Source organism: Zophobas morio, unplaced genomic scaffold, assembly GCF_036711695.1.
Source record: "Zophobas morio isolate AGI-343-1 ecotype UQ-CSIRO unplaced genomic scaffold, CSIRO_AGI_Zmor_V1 ptg000009l, whole genome shotgun sequence".
NCBI lineage: Eukaryota > Metazoa > Arthropoda > Insecta > Coleoptera > Tenebrionidae > Zophobas > Zophobas morio.
The window spans coordinates 9,845,309-9,862,922 of NW_026972114.1; the positions used below are offsets into that span (position 1 = coordinate 9,845,309).

General features: G+C 34.3%; 3 protein-coding genes across 3 annotated transcripts; 1 reads left to right on the forward strand and 2 right to left on the reverse strand.

Moving 5' to 3' along the window:
• The first annotated feature begins 2,599 nt into the window (after positions 1-2,599).
• LOC135125653 (luciferin sulfotransferase) lies at positions 2,600-4,133 on the forward strand. The gene is made up of 3 exons (XM_064051306.1): positions 2,600-3,164; positions 3,215-3,314; positions 3,373-4,133. The coding sequence occupies exons 1-3, from the start codon at positions 2,966-2,968 to the stop codon at positions 4,040-4,042; spliced, it is 969 nt and encodes a 322-aa protein (XP_063907376.1). The 5' UTR covers positions 2,600-2,965; the 3' UTR covers positions 4,043-4,133.
• Positions 4,134-4,676: 543 nt separating this feature from the next.
• On the reverse strand, positions 4,677-6,263 carry LOC135125838 (luciferin sulfotransferase-like). Its single transcript, XM_064051555.1, has 5 exons — positions 5,839-6,263; positions 5,697-5,793; positions 5,466-5,646; positions 5,173-5,293; positions 4,677-5,128 (listed from the first exon to the last, which is right to left on the reverse strand). Exons 1-5 carry the CDS (start codon positions 6,017-6,019, stop codon positions 4,740-4,742), a joined length of 969 nt encoding a protein of 322 aa, XP_063907625.1. The 5' UTR covers positions 6,020-6,263; the 3' UTR covers positions 4,677-4,739.
• Positions 6,264-6,329: 66 nt separating this feature from the next.
• On the reverse strand, positions 6,330-8,593 carry LOC135125837 (uncharacterized). The gene is made up of 5 exons (XM_064051554.1): positions 8,369-8,593; positions 7,021-7,992; positions 6,809-6,966; positions 6,584-6,758; positions 6,330-6,533 (listed from the first exon to the last, which is right to left on the reverse strand). The coding sequence occupies exons 2-5, from the start codon at positions 7,969-7,971 to the stop codon at positions 6,453-6,455; spliced, it is 1,365 nt and encodes a 454-aa protein (XP_063907624.1). The 5' UTR covers positions 7,972-7,992; positions 8,369-8,593; the 3' UTR covers positions 6,330-6,452.
• Positions 8,594-17,614: the final 9,021 nt, after the last annotated feature.

A 17,614-nucleotide genomic window follows, 5' to 3' on the forward strand; every position in this document is an offset into this window, starting at 1 on the left:
ATGGTTAAACTATTATATGAACCAAAGTTAAATGCAATGAATGAATTATAAATCTGGAATGAAAAGTTTTGAAGTGTGGATAATGTAATAATAACTTATTACATTGATCAGAAATTATTATCATCACCTCACTGGTTTTATAGGAACATTTCCGTTATTGTAGTTAAATTGTATTATAACGATGAACACATCTTAACATGAAATATGAAATTACAAACGATAAAACAAAAATAACGTGTTTTGACGAATTGGGCAAAGTTTTAGAGCACTTCCTATTGAAAAATCGCGAATTCACTGATCTAACACTAATAATTGTCCTTGGTGAAGGGAAGAGCGTGGCGTGGAATGTGATTCATTTTTATTTAAATAATTAAGCTTTTACTAAGCCTACCCTTATTTTTAATACGTGTTTATACTAGCTCATGTGTTAATAATAATAATCCTTTAAATTTCAAAAATCGTCTCTGAATACGTTCTATCTGTAATTGACGGTTTGTATAATGTGGTTGCCAAACAATACATGCATATTCCACTTTACTAACAATAAACGCAAAATACAAGGATTTTAATAACAATGGATTTTTAAAATGTGCCGAAGTACGCATAATGAAACCAAACATTTTAGACAAGTTTGAATTTAAAGTATCAATACGTTGTAAAAAAAGTAAGATTTGCATCAAATATCACACCTAGATCTGTTATGTTGTCAACAAGTGTCAAAACATTACCATTTACAGTATAAGCAGATGCAATATGCCTCATTTTACGAGTAAATCTAACATAATAACATTTATTCCAATTGATCTTTAAACTATTGAGTGAACAAGACATACTTAGTTATCTTATTTAAGTTTTGCTGCAATTTTACTACATCTTCAAAATCCTTGATGGTGGAAAAAATGTTCAGATCATCAATATATATACAACACAAATAACAGGGGACCCAGGTTTGATCCTTGTGGGACCCCGGATGTTGACATGTATTCACTAGATTTAAAGCCATTGTAAAAGACATAGTTAATCCTATTAGAAAGATATGATTCCATAAGCCTGGCAAGAGAAGGAACAAGACTGAAAGCACTAAGTTTGTTTAACAACAAATTGTAGTCCACCGGATTGTGGAAATTACTAAAACCAGGAACATTGAAGTCCCCAATCAAAATAAATGGTTTTTCATAAAGATATGCTTCCAATGCTTCAAGAAAAAGTTCATAGTTGTCAATAGAAGTATCAGGTGGGATAAGGGATATATACAGCAACCAGAAAGAATGAAGTTTTACCAACATAACATTTGCAAATTATAAAATCTACTTGTGACACTAAATTTTCTATACCATCAATGTGCAGGTATTCAGATGTAATTTTCTTAGACAGAGCCACAACAAAGTGTTGTACCACTAACAGGAAGGAACTTTTTAGAATTCTACTCGTGTCTTGTCTTACAAAATTACGAGAACTATCAACCCAAGAGTGATTATTTTCGTTATTCTCCAAATGCACTGAAACGTGGGTAACTGCTTACATTATTGAATGACCTTTTTATAATTAATAACATTAGAGCAACTTCCTTTTTTGAATACTGGGTACACTTTAGATGTTTCACGTTTGTTCTGGAAGGTCTGAATTCGGGATGAGAACGACAATAGCCCTTGTAATTTGACAAGATCTATTCAAAAAGAAAATTTAATAATCCCTCCGTATTATTAATTAACCAGGTCATATCAGATGATTAATTGACTATATTGCACTTTATTTACCTACTATAGACAGAAAAGCACTTTTAGCACAGTAGATCTTTTAGTTTTTAATTTTTCAGCATTTATATTTACACCAATATTTGGTAGTATTGGTGGTTGCATATGCTGTCGGCGCATTAAAAAAATAACTAAATATCTATAAAAAACACATTAAAATGATTAAACAAAAAAACATAAATAACTGTTGTATAATGGATGTATATTTGCTCATAATGTATATTTACTATATAGCATGTCATAATTTATGACAGAAAAATAATGAATGTATTAGATGCTGAAGGGAGAAGGCAAACAAAATGTAAGTAAATACAAAGTGTTGTATTTGTTTACTTACGTTTATTGCCTTTTTATTATTACTCACAATACTAAAAACAACCATAATTATTCATTTATGGTCAAGGATATCAACCAGTTAAAGGAAAGTTGCTGGACAACGAAGAACTTTCACTTTATCGCGATAATAACAATCATTCATGGGTCAGTAAATGGTCTGAAACCAACCCGTTACTGAAAATAGCTTAAACGACGAAGAGAATGTAAAGCAGCGGTTATTATTTGTGACAGTTTACTTACTGTTGTCGAACAATCTCTAAAATGATTAAATCGTTCGAATTTCAATATGCACACAAATGCTAAACAAACATCCAAAATAAATTTTGCAACCCAGCGAACCTTTGCTTAACCCACATTTCTCTAATACCGTTCGAAAATAAATATTCAACAATAATTTTAACATTGCGTAACCTACGAAATATTTAAAACCGTCGGATATTGGAAAGTAACGTCGCCCATCTCATTTCGACCCAGCGGAAAGTTCCGACATTTTCTCCAGATACACATAAAACCTGACTTCCGGTTCTTGCACGTCGATATTTTTTACTTTTTTTTACCCACATGGAGACCTACCAGAAAATACATTTCACTGCAACTTTCACACAATCTTACACAACATTTCTCGGATTCCCCAGCACCTAACAATACCCGTTTCACCTGCAGTACCCATCCCAAAGTGCAATTTTGCGCATTTACGTAACTGGGCTTTTTTCGTGCTCATTAATGGTGTATGTACGGAGTTACGCCGGTTTCAATATAGGATAAATCACAGCCAAAACACCCGTCAAAGTGGGGATGATTACGAAAGGTCTGCTTCTAAAGTACTCGCGGCGGTCTTACCCAGATAGTTCTTCGCAAGAAGTGACGAGTGAAAGATGACCAGTTACACAGTGAGGCCTCTGAGCCCCGAGGATGCCGAAAGGGTGGACAAGGCTTTTGGTGTCAAAGGGGCCATGCTGGAATTCAACCCCGGCAAGTGCTTGTTACCACCGTACCATGTAAAATTCGCCCAACAAATTATCGACGCTCCGATACGCGAAGACGACATTTGGCTCATCAGCTTCCCCAGAACAGGTTATTTTTATATTTTTTCTGAATTTATTAATTAACAGGGAAATGAACAGGTTCCACTTGGTGCCAGGAGATGATTTGGTTGATAGGCAACGACCTCGACTTTGATGGCGCACGAAGTACCATCCAGCAAATTAGAGCACCACTTATTGAGTAAAGAATAACACAAAACTCTCATCTCGGACTATTTATATTCACATTTTTTTTTTAGAATGTCGACGGTACTAATAGAAATTGACTCCCTGGGCAAAGAACTCCTCGAGAACTCTGTCGAACTAATTAACAACCTTCCTTCACCGCGCTATATCAAAAGTCACCTCCCACTTTCCTTGCTTCCAACAGAGCTCGACAAAGTCAAGCCAAAAATTATCTACACTTGTCGAAATCCTAAAGACATGTGTGTTTCGTACTACCACCACTGCAAGATGTTTCATAGGCTACAACTCACCTTTGAAGAGTTTTCCGATCATTTGATGAGAGGTTTGACGCCTTTGGGGCCCGTTTTTTCCCACTATTTAAGTTTCTGGAATAAGAGACACGAAACTAATATTCTCTTCCTCAAGTATGAGGACATGAAGAGAGATCTTCGGGGAACTTTGAAGAAAATTGCTGATTTTATGGAAAAGAGTTTGAGTGAGGAGGATATTGATAAATTGTGCGAATTTTTGAGTTTCCAGAACATGAGGGAGAATAAAGGGTGTAACTTTGAGGGAGTACTCGAACAAAAACACGGAAAAGATTTCTTTAAAAGGGTAGGGGATCATTTTATTAGAAAGGGTCAGGTTGGAGATTGGAAAAATTATATGAGTCCGGAATTATCGAAGAGGTTTGATGACTGGATTGAAGAAAATACTAAAGGTACGGGGCTTACTTTCGATTAGTTGTAGATTTAGAAGAACATTTTGGAGCTCTAAGAAAGTGAAGAAGTACAAGATAGTTTTAGGTTTTATTGTTTTCTGAGTCTTTTATTTACCATTGATGTTGTTAATTAAAAATAATAAATAAAATTAATGTTTTTTCTATTTTGAGTAAGATAACATCACATATTCTGTTTCCTCAAGATTCTCCTTAATCCATTCATCAAAACGTTTAATTATTTCTATAAACGTGACATCCTTATATATCCTCTTACATTCTCAGACTGCATAAATACCCCACTGTATTCCGTCCACATAAATCTCTTATTCAAATCATAAACCATTTCATAGTTAACAGCAAGATTTTTTCGAAACTCAGTCAAAATTCCAATACGTTAAGATATGTTACCACTGATGTCCAAAATTGTCTGAAACTCGGAAAATTCTTCCACTAAAACCTTTCACAAGCTTGTTTGATGATAGTAAGAAACGCAGGCAAATTGTTACGTTTGAGTGAAGAGAATTACAATCAATTGTGCAAATTTTTGAGATTCCAGGACATGAGGGAGATTGAAGGATGTCATTTTGAGGAAGTATTTCACAAAAAAAAAAAAACGATGAGCAGGTATCTTTTTGGAAAAATTTTCTGAGTCTTTTATTTGTCTTAGAAATTGTTAATAAAACAATAACAAACCAACGTTATTTTCTATTTTAAGTCGAATCAGATTACATAATCTGATCCTTCAAGATTTTCCTTAATCCACTCATCAAAACGTTTAATCATTTCTGGAGACATAACATCCTTATGTCCTCCTACACTCCCTGACCGCATGAACACCCCATCGTATTCCGTCAACTTGAACCTCTTGTTCAAATCACAAACCAGTTCATAGTTGACGGCAGGATTCTTTTTCATTTCTTCGAAACTCAGATGTTTAGTCAAAATTTTCACTTGTTCTTCGTTTAAAGGACGTTCCAAAAATTCCGACACTTGTCTAATGACTTTACTTAAATCCTTCTTCATATCTTCGTATTTTAGGAAAAGGAAATTTGGAGAATTTCTTAGACCCCAGTAAGTTAAAACGTGTTTCCAGTAAGGTCCAAAGTTAACTAAAACTTTTAATCAAAGAGGTTCTACGAAAAGGGGTGCATACCTTTCCCTGCTAAGAACAGTTCGCAGAATTCTTCAAAGTTTCCTTTAAAACCTTCCATGAGCTTGCTGTGGTGGTAGTAAGAAATGCAGGTGTCCTTAGGGTCACGAGCAACATAAATCATCTACAATTTTCAAAAATAAATGATCTAATTGTAGGATGAGGTAACTAAATTTAATCAAGCCATTTAAAATGCGGCAACTCATTTTTCTTAAGAATGGACTTTCATTTTCTTTAAACTAACGTTAAATTAAATTCATTACTGATTACGTAAATGTAACGGAATTTCCCCTTACCTTAGGTTTCTTAACTCCATTCTGAATTTGTGTAGGAAGGCACTGATAAGGAAAGTGCGTCTTCATGCAAATTGGGCTCTTCTGACTCCTCACAAAAGCTAAAGAGTCTTGAAGAAACGGAGGAGGATTGAAGTTCGGGACGTTCTTCAATAAGTCACGAAAATCAAAAACAATGGACACTCTAAAAACGCAATATGCAATTATTTCTTTTGGTGAAGTTTAACTTAGTACTCCAAAAACGGGGAACGATGGCCCAAATTCACTTGTCCCTCTTCGAAATCCATGTTGTTGACGATCATCCAAACCATTTCTTGTGTCCAGGTCGTACCTAGATCATCAATTTAGTTTGAGAAAAGAACAAATGAAACTTTACCTGTTTTGGGGAAACTGCAAATCCAAACATCTTCCTCGTTGACTTCTAAATTGTCGAATTCTTCTTTTAACTCTTCGTAGCGTTTAGGGAATGAGAATCCATTGACTTCGATGTAGCCTTTCCGGAAAGAACTGGTAAACTTCTCTTCGAGAAGTTTGTCGAGATCGTCGGCAATAACCATTTTTCTTCATTTGAAGTGATTAAATGAGCTGGTGTGCTTTTATATAAGAGTTAAGTGTTTTTGTGGGGTGTGTGGACCTTCGACGTGATTTCCGTAAGAATGAAGAAAAAAGGTACGCGTTGGACAAAAGAAATAAAGGTCAGTCAAAAAATGACACCACTCGAGTTTTAACGTAAAGGCTTGCTGTCCTCGCTTTAGTACTTTGGTGTAGAGTAAATAAGATTAGGAAAAAAGAAACTTTTTGTCTACGAGTAGTCAAAGTACGAATATGATCCACGAACCAACCCATGCTTAACGAACCTTGAAGATATCAGTGCCAACTTTTTTGGAATTTATTTAATCAATAAATTTACAATATAAATACAAATAAATAAAAACTCTTCAACAAGATGCCCGCAGTTAGCGCAAACACTCAGTCCCCACTTTTCGAAGGTCACAGTTCACTATGAATGATCTCCCTTTTAACTCGCATTTCTTCATCGTGAAAATCGTTGCAGGCTTCGTTGTACCACTTCTAAAATAAAAAAACAAAGTAATCGAAAAATGATAAATTTAGATCCAAACCTGGCAGTCTTTGCTGCCCACAATGGAACCATAAAAGTCAAAGTAAGAGGTTTTCGTCACCGAACTCAAAAACCAGCTGAAGATTAAACTCGATGATTTGCTGAGAAGAGGCCTCAAGCCAGGAATGCTGGGTTTATCGTCTTGCGGTTCTTCATTTACTAAACACATGACGTACCTAAAAAAAATATTGTAGGAACCACTTGGCCACAGTACGTGTATATTTACCTGTCACACGCGGGTACCTTTCGAGCAAATCTGAACGCCCTATTGACCCTCACCAGAGGTTCGATCACTTCAAGATTAATCGTGTCGGCAAGTTTATTGGAAAGTTTCTGCGAATCTACGCTCAACATCCCCCGCTTTTCAACCATACGGAACAGTTCCTGCAAGTTCAATAACATTAACACTTGGGTACTCTTCATGGTACTTAAAATTACCTTCACGTATTCGACTATGGGTTTGACGTACTCCAACGAGCTAATTTTTATGTTGAGGGACTCTTTCGCAAAGTGATCCACGAGGTTCGTGATAGTTTCCGTCGGTCTGTTAGGATCAAAAAGTGTGGATTTCGGGTACTTCTGGCTCTTCAAAATGCTGTTGATGAAGTGCTGGGTCGTTGTAACGTACTTCTTCCGTGTCCTCGGATCTGAGAAGTGTGAAATGACCTTGGCAATTTTGCTAGTAACCATGCTAATCCAGTGTTTGCGGAAAGAGTGGTTTTCTAGCATGTCGACGAACCTGCGATACGACATTCTTCCTTCTTCGTCGGCGAATACTTTAATGAACTTTTCCGCACCGAGTGTGTTAAACAAGGTTTTGCCGAGTTCGGAGTTGATGAAGTGGTCGAAAAGTAAGTGGAGTTTTTCGATTATCGGAGGTAAGAAGTCGGCGTGATCCGAGTGCCTTTTGGCTCTTTCAGCTGCCTCAGGTCCGAGGAAAGCGTTGGCGGTTTGTAAGATCATGGGTACGTAGTTCCACAAATTCACAGTATCGCCTGATTGACCCACAAAGTTGCCCAAAAGCGAAAAAATCAGGCTCGTGTCGATGGAGTCGTCTTTATTGCCGGTGTGTGGTTGCACCATGTTCGCCAACATTCCTAACATGGAAGGATCCAGGCCTTTGCCCTGCCCGAGGACGGATCCAAGACCCTGGAGAATTTCACCAGCGTTTTCCCCTGTTGCTGCATTTGATAAGATATCTCCTAGTTGTTTGGCTCCTTCAGAATGCATGAAGCTGTTCAGCAGCCCACCTACGTTTTGGAGCGTTTGTTCTTGGAGGATCTCGGATTTAACTTCTTGGAAAGTGTCGTCTATTTGGTTGTTGGCGGTATCTTGGAGGGTCGGGGTGATAACTAGAATGACTAGAAACAGTGAGGAAGTGGTCGCCATGTTCAAGGGGCTGGTAATAATCTGTAAAAATAGTAATTATTAATAACAGGTTTAACTGTTCATGGGTACTCAAAAAACGTGCCGTATCATCCGTACGTACCACTATCAAACTACCGAACGCTCACGCACACACAGTTAACAGATAACCAGTTTAATTTCTCCTCAACCCTTGTTAACACATTCGTGGGTAACACAATTAACAATCGACAATCAAACCCTACACGCACACTTAAACTTTCCACATTTGAATGGAATTTGATGGTACCACGACGTTCCGCAATCCGCAGAATTACAGTTATCTCATTTTCGTGGTACCATTTAATTGGAAAACAGACGTGCTGTAAAATTAACCTTGAACTAGTACCGTTCATGCGGAACCGTGTTAGAAGGTACTTACATTCTTCTATTTTCGATGATAATGATTTTTCTTTGGCGCCAGTCACATGTCACGCAGCACACGACCACTGCACAAATGACAGTAGTCGATGGTTCTTTCCGTATAAGATGTTATAACTGTACTTACGGTACCTCGGAACGGTTCTGGTTTCGATTCAACACTGACTACCACTGACTCGTAATACACCTTTTAACATTGTTGAGTAGGTCGCAGGCTTACCTGGAGCATTCCAACTGGTTCAAAACAATGAACACTGATAACGGATGGCTTCGCAAATCCCTGATAACGTCATGGAAGAAGATTTTGTGTTTGTGCTGGACTTTGGTTTCGGGTGCCGATTTACAGAAAGTGAGCAACGTAACAGATTGTGACTTTCATCACATTTACAAGCTATAAAAATTACGCATTCATGAGGGATAACCAGTAGGTATTTTACATATTCATGTTGCTCGCTATTTAATTAAAGGTATAAGGTATAACTCTAGAGTTTATACAAAAATTCCTTTTTCACACAATTGCACAATTTTTTCTTTGTTCGCAGAAAACAAAAAAAAATATTTTTTTTTGTTCAAGAGTAAGTTAAGTATTTTTGTTTTTTACTACCCGAGCGTAAGCCAAGGAAGTAAGTATAGTAATCGAGTCCATCAGACGAATTGCCACTTTTATGTTTTCTAGACGTTTCATGACCCTTACAGTACGAAAAAAATAGTCTCGTTTTTACATAATAATGATAAAATAAGAATCATAATATTCAAAATATTTTGTCCGATTGCGGTTTAATTAATAATTTTAGTCCTCTGTTTCGAGAAGACAAACTCATTCAAATCAAACCAATTTCTACGTGACATTCTTTCGATGTATAAACATAAATAAACACTTGAGCTTCAGATTGTTATTTCGTTTACTTTACAACGGTTGTCATAAAACGAAAATCGTAAAATGAAATTTTATAATTTTGTTAGAGAGCTGGATTTGTGGGATTATGCTTACAGTCTTCGATCAATTTGTTACTGATCAAATTAAGAACCACATTTTCTAGAAAATGTGAGAATACCCACGTCTTTAATGAATTATGATCAAATAAGAATATTAATAATCATATTAAAACAATTTATTCCATTATGGTTTAATTAATAATTCTAGTCCTATTTTTGAGGAGATAATTCATTCAAATTAAATATTCTTTGGATGTATAAACATAAACAATCGAAGTTAAGCATTTACACTCTTTTCGGTTGGTTATTTGTCTATGTGTCTAGGGACGGCGCCTCCTTGGAATTTGCCCCATGGTGCAGGGGGTTCGGGGTGTCATTTACACTACTGGTTTTTACTATATCAGGGTTATCAGCAAACAAAATTCTTTTATAATTTTTCAAAGAAGCGGAATTTGTTGGACTATACTTCAAGGGCGAGGGAAGTTCTGTCGAAGTAACCTTGGACCAATTTTTATGTGAAAATAACAGCATTTTCGCGTTGGTTGTTTTTAAGCTTCAATTTGTTTGTCGTAAAATTTAAACGAATTATTTTACTGATTTTATGACTCAATAAATGTTTTTGTGCTGAAAACACTGCCATTTGAATATGAGTTTAATAAATAAATCAAATTTAACGATTTTTATAAAAATAATAATAATAATGTGTGCTTTATTGCGTGACAGATAATTTGCTGCAGCTATAAGTGATCATAAATAAATAAATAAAAGAAAGATGTTTATTTAGTAGAATCTCTACGTAGGACGTTCAGTTCAAAATTTTTCCATTTTATAAATATGGTTAATCTGCCTTACTTAAATAACATTCAAAAGGTCTACTAAAGTCCTGAAAAGAACTGATTTTAGAAAAGCCAATTACACATGAAAGCTAAAGCATAACATTTTGAAAATGGACCTGACTTGGACTAGTCTTGTTCTCGTTTCCTGTACATGTTTATAGGTGTGCCGTTCTCCAGTTACTTTATCTCAGAAAACAAATAACAGATATATTAAGGGATAAGTTGTGTATATTCAGGACAACCGTCCAGTGATATTTTTATTTCATTATTTATAGAAGTATAATTATAAATAGGCCTCGTACAGAGTCTAAGCTAAAGTAAATATTCGCTGCCAGGTGGAATGGTTTTAAGTTTTGTTTTAATATATTTTATGCAGCCATTATAAAAAATATTTATTTATAATCTCCATTCTTCAACAAAAGATGCACACTTTGTTGAAAATGAGTACTAGAATTTAGAAGCTTATAATAAATTTTGCCTTTTTGTAAGTCGTAAGTTTGTATTTTTGAACAAAATACAAAGCTTGTCTAGTTTGCTTAAACATTTATCAAGGTGATAATTCTTTGCTGTAGCATCTTAATTTACTCTCCAGTCTTCACATTTGTAAAAGATGATAATTTGTTACACCGTTACGAATTACAACAAAACCCATCTATCGACCTACGAATATAAGAAATCAAAGTGATTAAATGAAAACTGTATTCACGGAAGTATCTTTTATATAAATATGTTAAATTGACCATCACTTATACATATTGAAATACTGTTATTAGTAGAATAAGGCATTGTTTTCGCGCTAATCGCTTGTTAAATTTCTTACACATACGTGTGTGAACAATTCTTGGAAAAAATTACACATAAAAATTCCGTTAAGTAAAAAATTTCGTAAATAGAAATTCACTTTGTTACAGTTCTACTATAGATATATTAATCATTTAAATTTACAGATACTAGACCACGTACTGTATATATGTATGAATATGAACTTCAATCCGCAGTGATAAACAAAGGTGAGACATGCTATTAAATAGGGGTGCACGGATGCGACAATATTTCTACAGTAATAATAATAACAATCGCTTCTCAAGCGGTGCGTGGATCAATGATCGGTAGTCACGCGAGACTCGTGCGAATGGTACGAGATTAGAGAATAATAATAGAACACACTAATAGTGTGCTGTAAATCTAGAATCTTGAACGTTGCTTCATTTCGTCATCCATGTCATCAATGCATGTCATTAATGGTCTTGATGCCCGTAATGATAGAAGCGTTGCCTGAATGCCGGTCATTTCCGGGTCAGTGGTGGGGCGTAAAATAGTAATAATGATTCAGCACGTGATGTCTGAAATAATAAAGGTACACAATCCCGTCTAATTAAATACCTACACAAATATTAATAAATCAAAAAATATGTAAACTGGTAGCAGAATTTAGGACAGATTAGATTGCTCACAGTTAGTGCTGAATGAATGAAAAACTTTGTTTTTAGTTTTGACTGTTAGTGCAGACTCTACACCGATATCGCCTGAAGAAATGAACCTGTAAATAAACTTTTTATAAATAATAAATAAATTTAAAACATTCAGAATTACAAGCTGTTACTTTCTACGCTTAAAACGCACACTAATGTTGTTAAACATATTTAATGTTAAATGTAGCGTATTCTATACCAACCTAATTTGTTACAACATTTTTTTAGCATCTTGTGAATGAGTACATCCATATTAATAATTGGGTAACTTGGAAAAACCAGTGTCTAACAGATATTAAAGTTTTGATGTTATCCACTTTTACTTCTAGTCTCGCTAAGGAGGTAAGTATTTTAACAGAATCCATTTAACGAATGACTAACTTCATGTTTTGTCGATGTATCATAGCTCCTAGAATCTCAAAAAGCAAATCGCCGTTTATTACTTAGATATCCTTTTTGCAACGATGGAAATTTTAGATGCTGGACGGAACCATCTGAAAATGGGGAAATTTGTAAAAAAATGGTTCAGTGTGATCTTTCATGGGTACATATACCGGTCTAAATGTTTTCAGCGCACCTTCAGCAAATCCCATCCGCCCCCACAATGCCGGTGATCATACAGTTCAAAGAACTGTATTTATGAATTTATAATATCCAAGACCTCTTGGAAGAAAACCTGACCTACCTCATTGTCATAAATTTATAAATCAAGTACAGTACATATGGACATGCTCTGGTGAATCAGTGATGAAGGTTTAATGGTAACTAGAGTAACTTTACTACTGTATAATGTGGATATTACCTGAAATCAGTTTTTAGTCAGTCCCTTTATCTTGTTTGAATATTTAAAATTTTCTAAAATTTAGATAAGCAGCTTGTGTTTATAAAGTGACTCCGCTAAAATTTATTACATTATTTGTGAAAAAAGTTTAAAATTTGATTATTTATTGATACTCAATATGAAAATGTTTGATTATTTTTTTCTTCTTGGCAATTTAAGAATAAAAAGTTCATTCATTCAATTAAAATTCCAGTTTATTGACACTAAGAAAAAAATATGTTGGAGGCACTACTATTTTACACTGAAAGTCAGGTCAGGTCAGGCATTGGTGACGGTGCCATCTGGATTTCGTTGGTGAAATCGTGAAACCAAAGGAAGATAAATTGTAAATTTGATTAAAAGGGTAAATGAAATTGATTACATTACAAAAAGAATATTTATTGGGTGTTAAAGGATTAGAAAAAACGAATAGAGCTAGCATTGTAGGTGCTAAATTTGTTAACGATTGTTTGACTAACTGTTACGTATCACGTCAAATTTCGGCAGGTAATGTTTTATTAATGGTCAGTGAATTATGCTTCTTATGTACTTAAAGCAACAAGGTAATTGTGACACATTTAATCCACTGTAATTATTTAGCACATAGTCTCAACAGAGGCTGCTGAAAGTGTTAAAATTCAATTTCCTTTACCTACGTTAAAAATATTTACAAAGGCACCCTTGTGTGCATAGGTTTATCAAAATAAAACATCTGATCCAGCATTACACCAAAACCCTTACTACCACGATCGTGAACTTGCTCTTGTGTTCAATACATTTTCAGAATGTAATATGTCCATTATTACCACACTTATTGTTATGAAATTTTAAATATACCTTGTCCACAATTTTCTCTAAACAGATAGCACAAGGGCAGTTTTTTAAAAATAGTTTCATCACGTGTCTTTAAAAATTAATAACTCAGTAATTTAATGAAATTTCGAAACGCGGTTTTCATCACTGTTAAACAGTTCTACAAATTACAGAAAAAACATGATTGACTTTTTCTTTTGGAAGCTGCTTGTGTCGAAAAAATTGCTTTATCTCATTACCGTCAAAAAAATGTCGATTATATGTATTTCTTTTGTAGTTTTTAGAGCTGTGTAAGCTGAAAACAGTGGCGAAAGCCGCGTTCCGAAATTTCGATGGATGTCTGAGATATTGAGTTTTATTTTTAACCATACGTGATGAAAAATTTCAGCAAAATTTTAAAAATTCTTAAGAAAAAAGGCACTTACGTTTTTTATAATTCCACCACGTGTTGCGTTCTGTTATACTGAATAACCATAGGGGCTGTAGATGTATTATATCTAAAAGTTGTACTACCTGACTGTCACCTCTCGTGTCAAAAATAATAGGTAATAATTATTCAATAAATACCACTTTTGACATAATTAAGTCCTAATCTCCTTTCTCTGTGTACTTATGTAAAAAAGCTACTATTATTTAAATTATCTACCACTAAAGCTATGTTGCCAAATACATTTTTGATGGAAATTGCGACATTGCTGGACTTAAAAAAAATAATGCTTTAAAAAACAAGTTTCATAAGATTTTTTTTATACGAATCCTAAAGTTAAAAAACGAATCGTCAGACGCGTTTTCTAAGCGATGAGTGCTCTAAAATGACTTGTAGAAAGTTTATTTTAAGTATACCCCTCTTTCTACACCACATTTTTTTTTTCATTTTAAAATTTTCGAGGATTGTAATATTTGAAGTTTAAATTTTCACAATAATAAATTATTATTAATAGTGTGTGAAACTTACGCCTCCCGAAATACGGGAAATTGCCTAAAGTAGTATCTGATTCTATTTGGGGGTAGCAATGTCTAAATCTGAAGTTGTCCAGATGCTCCAGAGCTTCGCAGGTGCAGTTAAATGAATCACGTGACAGTAAAACGGTTAACGGGGAAAGTAATTTTCAAAAACATATTTTGAGAATCACCTTACCTGGCATTAATATGTACCCAAAACAGATTCACTGTTACGATTGATGTGTATAATATAGGAGGATTGCACATTTCATGGTGAAATTTAACTCTGTGTGCTTTAATATATACTGGAATCCAAAGGTCTTATTTTAAACAAAAGCGTAGATATTGTAAATAATTTATGCGTATAAATATTACTGGCTGTGTGAACATCAGCTAAATGTTTTGTAAATTTAACACGATTAAAAAAAATATGTATTTGTATGAAAAAATGGTATTAATATAGATGTGTTATACATCAATCTGCAGCTTTTTTTTAATAAAAAAATTTGTCTGAGATGGTTTTCAGAATTTTCCATTGTACAAAATGGAAACAATTTTAAAAAGTTTTAAAAGCGTTCTATTGTTTTAAATTATATAAAAGCAGTTGAAAACGCATATGACCGAAAAAAGTCCTCAAGTAGGTCATGAAATTTATTTTTAAAATAATAAAATTGGCAACACCAACACGTTCTTTGTTCAGTCTGACAGTTTGGGTGGCCGGGCAAAAAGGCAAGTCTGCAGCGGATTACTGGAAGTCTCGATTGCGGGCCCAGAAACCCCTCGAAGCGGCGTTCTCGATCCTTCAAAAGGAACATATAGGTTTAAATACAGGCCACCGTCGGGAACGATTATTATTCAGTCGGGTCAAGTCCAACGAGTTTCGAGACAACCCAGTGAAGTTGCGCCGGATTTTTTTTGCACATAATCGCAGTGTAATTAACTGTGTAAATTGTTCAGTTATTGAGAAATATGTTGTTGAGTTTAACCCGCGCCGATTTTATTCACCAATCAATGTAACATTATTTTAAAAATAAATTTCATGACTTACTGGAGGATTTTTGTTTTTTAGATTATATGATATTTTTTTTATTTATATGTATATACAGCGTAATTTAGGAGCAGTGTTGGGGACAGATACTTTTAAAAGTATCTAGATACAGATTGTTTTCGATTTTTTCGAAATGTATCTAGATACAGATACAAGAAAACAGATAAGTACTTTTTGTAGCTTTGGCGAATAAAATAACTGAAAACATGTTTATGTACTTTTTTTAATGTATTGTTTAATGATTTTTTTAAATTAACAACATTTCGAACGTATTGTTACCTAAATTATTTCTTCTTGATGTCAGAATTTGGTTTCCGCTACTAAACACCCGTTCCGGGATTGTGGTATTAAATAAAAATTTTACTGTAGCATAGTTATTCAAGACTGAAAAAATCTTTTCTTTTTTCGTGCAAATAGGTCATCGCTTCGCTGTTTGATGTGTCGTAAATTGTGCAATATTTATTACGTACGCTTAAAAAAATATTTTTTTTTGTTTTTATTCCCAAACTACAGTGTCCAAATTGTGTTTGAGTATATAGATTAAAATTAATATTTCAAAAGAATACAGGAAATGATTATTCTGTGCTGAAGGTCTGTTGTGGGCAACCTGTCGTAAATTATTATTCTTCAATATCGGCTTACGATGTTTTTATGACCATGTCCGGTAATCGTCTATCCCGGTACGGCAGGTATATACATTTTAGGAAGAATTGCTGGTTCCGTTTAAGGCAAAATAAGTACAAGTTCCTAGAAAGGTATTTAAACCCCTTATAGGATCAAAGGCTGCCTGGCAGGCCGGAATCACCAGAGTGCAACTTTAAATTTTCAGATTTTTGTTGAAACTCATTTTATTTTAATCTCGTTTCACGATTTCTGAGAATTTATCACGATAAATTATTCTACCGAGGGTTGTAAAAATATTAATTTTATTGCCTAAATTTACACTTAAACATAATCGGCACATTCTAGGGCAAAACGGACCTGCCAAGCCCAATTCGCGTTAGATCCAACAATGAAAAAGTGAAGAAATGACACATGTGGCAACAGGAAAAGATGCTACATTTGTCTGAAAAATAAAGATATAAGACAGTAACAAATATGTGATTTATGCGAGAGAAATGTATGTATTGAACATTCGATTAGTCGATTACAGAACTAATTTGTGCTAATTGAAAAGATTAATTTATTATTTTCTAAAAATAATAACATACCTTAAACAAATATTTTTACTATTAAAATTGCTCTTATGTAATAACACAAATACAACCAGCGGGTCTACCGGACCCGGGTTGCTCACGTACACAGATAAAATGCATTGCCCCGATAAGCGTAAAACGCAGTGAATAGTGAATTGTGGTTTATGATTTTTAAAATACCATCTTACCGTGCCTAAGATTTATTACCCCTCAGGATTATATTTAAAGATGTACTGAAGTACTGAAGGCTACAATGTAGGAAATGATGGTATTTAAAATATGAAAATTTCCGTGACAGAACACTATTAGTGGACCTGTTCCCTCTATTTTTGTTTATGTGACCAAAATCACCAACATGAAGTATCAAAAATTACTACTAGTACAACTAAACTAATAACTACTGAAAAAAAAAAGTTTAATAAAAAAATGTATCTGTATCTGCGCCATTAATTTTGTATCTAGATACAGATACTGTATACCCAAAAATGTATCTAGATACTTTATTTAGATACAAGTATCTAGATAATGCCCAACACTGTTCAGGAGTAATAAGCATCTTAAATTTTGACCTTTGACAACTTTTGAATATGTTTAATTATTGTCAGTGACTAAAATGTTACAAAACTGATACGATTTTAATTTATGGCGAATCCAAATAAAACGCTTATTTTGCTGCCCGGCCACATAAAGAACGTTTTCTGGATAGAACACGACCAGTAGATACGATTTTCAAAAACCTGGAAACTTGTTTCAGAGAAAATTGACCACCTCTTAAAAAACATCGAAAAAAGAACAAGTAGATAAGGGATAGTAAATTAAACAGCAGTTTTGAAGCTAGTGAACAAAAACCCTTATGTGATCCAAAGAACCATTGAGAGAATAGCAGGTACAGTAAACTCATTTGACATACACCTTGTAAAACTTTTATAACTTAAGCGACTCAAGCACCCCTTATAAGTCAAACTGGCTATTGTATAACTTAACTCAGTTCACAGCTCCATTATGGCAACAATGGACAGTAATAGTCCTTGCGGTTCGGGTCCATAAAGCTTAAATAGCGAATAGCGTAGAATGTTTGGAAAATAAAATAAGAGAAACCATAAAATCTATGCAACCAGATGTCTTAATGCGGGTCAAAATGTCATTTTGAGATAGATTTGAAGCAATTCTGTCGGGCTCATTAC

Coding starts and splice junctions, on each gene's coding strand:
- LOC135125653 (XM_064051306.1), top strand. CDS start 2,966: ATGACCAGTTACACAGTGAGGCCTCTGAGCCCCGAGGATGCCGAAAGG. Junction 3,165..3,214: donor CATCAGCTTCCCCAGAACAG/GTTATTTTTATA, acceptor GGAAATGAACAG/GTTCCACTTGGTGCCAGGAG. Junction 3,315..3,372: donor ATTAGAGCACCACTTATTGA/GTAAAGAATAAC, acceptor TTTTTTTTTTAG/AATGTCGACGGTACTAATAG.
- LOC135125838 (XM_064051555.1), bottom strand. CDS start 6,019: ATGGTTATTGCCGACGATCTCGACAAACTTCTCGAAGAGAAGTTTACC. Junction 5,647..5,696: donor CATCGTTCCCCGTTTTTGGA/GTACTAAGTTAA, acceptor TTGCGTTTTTAG/AGTGTCCATTGTTTTTGATT. Junction 5,129..5,172: donor ACTGTTCTTAGCAGGGAAAG/GTATGCACCCCT, acceptor TAAAAGTTTTAG/TTAACTTTGGACCTTACTGG.
- LOC135125837 (XM_064051554.1), bottom strand. CDS start 7,971: ATGGCGACCACTTCCTCACTGTTTCTAGTCATTCTAGTTATCACCCCG. Junction 6,967..7,020: donor CCATAGTCGAATACGTGAAG/GTAATTTTAAGT, acceptor TTGAACTTGCAG/GAACTGTTCCGTATGGTTGA. Junction 6,534..6,583: donor TGGGCAGCAAAGACTGCCAG/GTTTGGATCTAA, acceptor TTTTTATTTTAG/AAGTGGTACAACGAAGCCTG.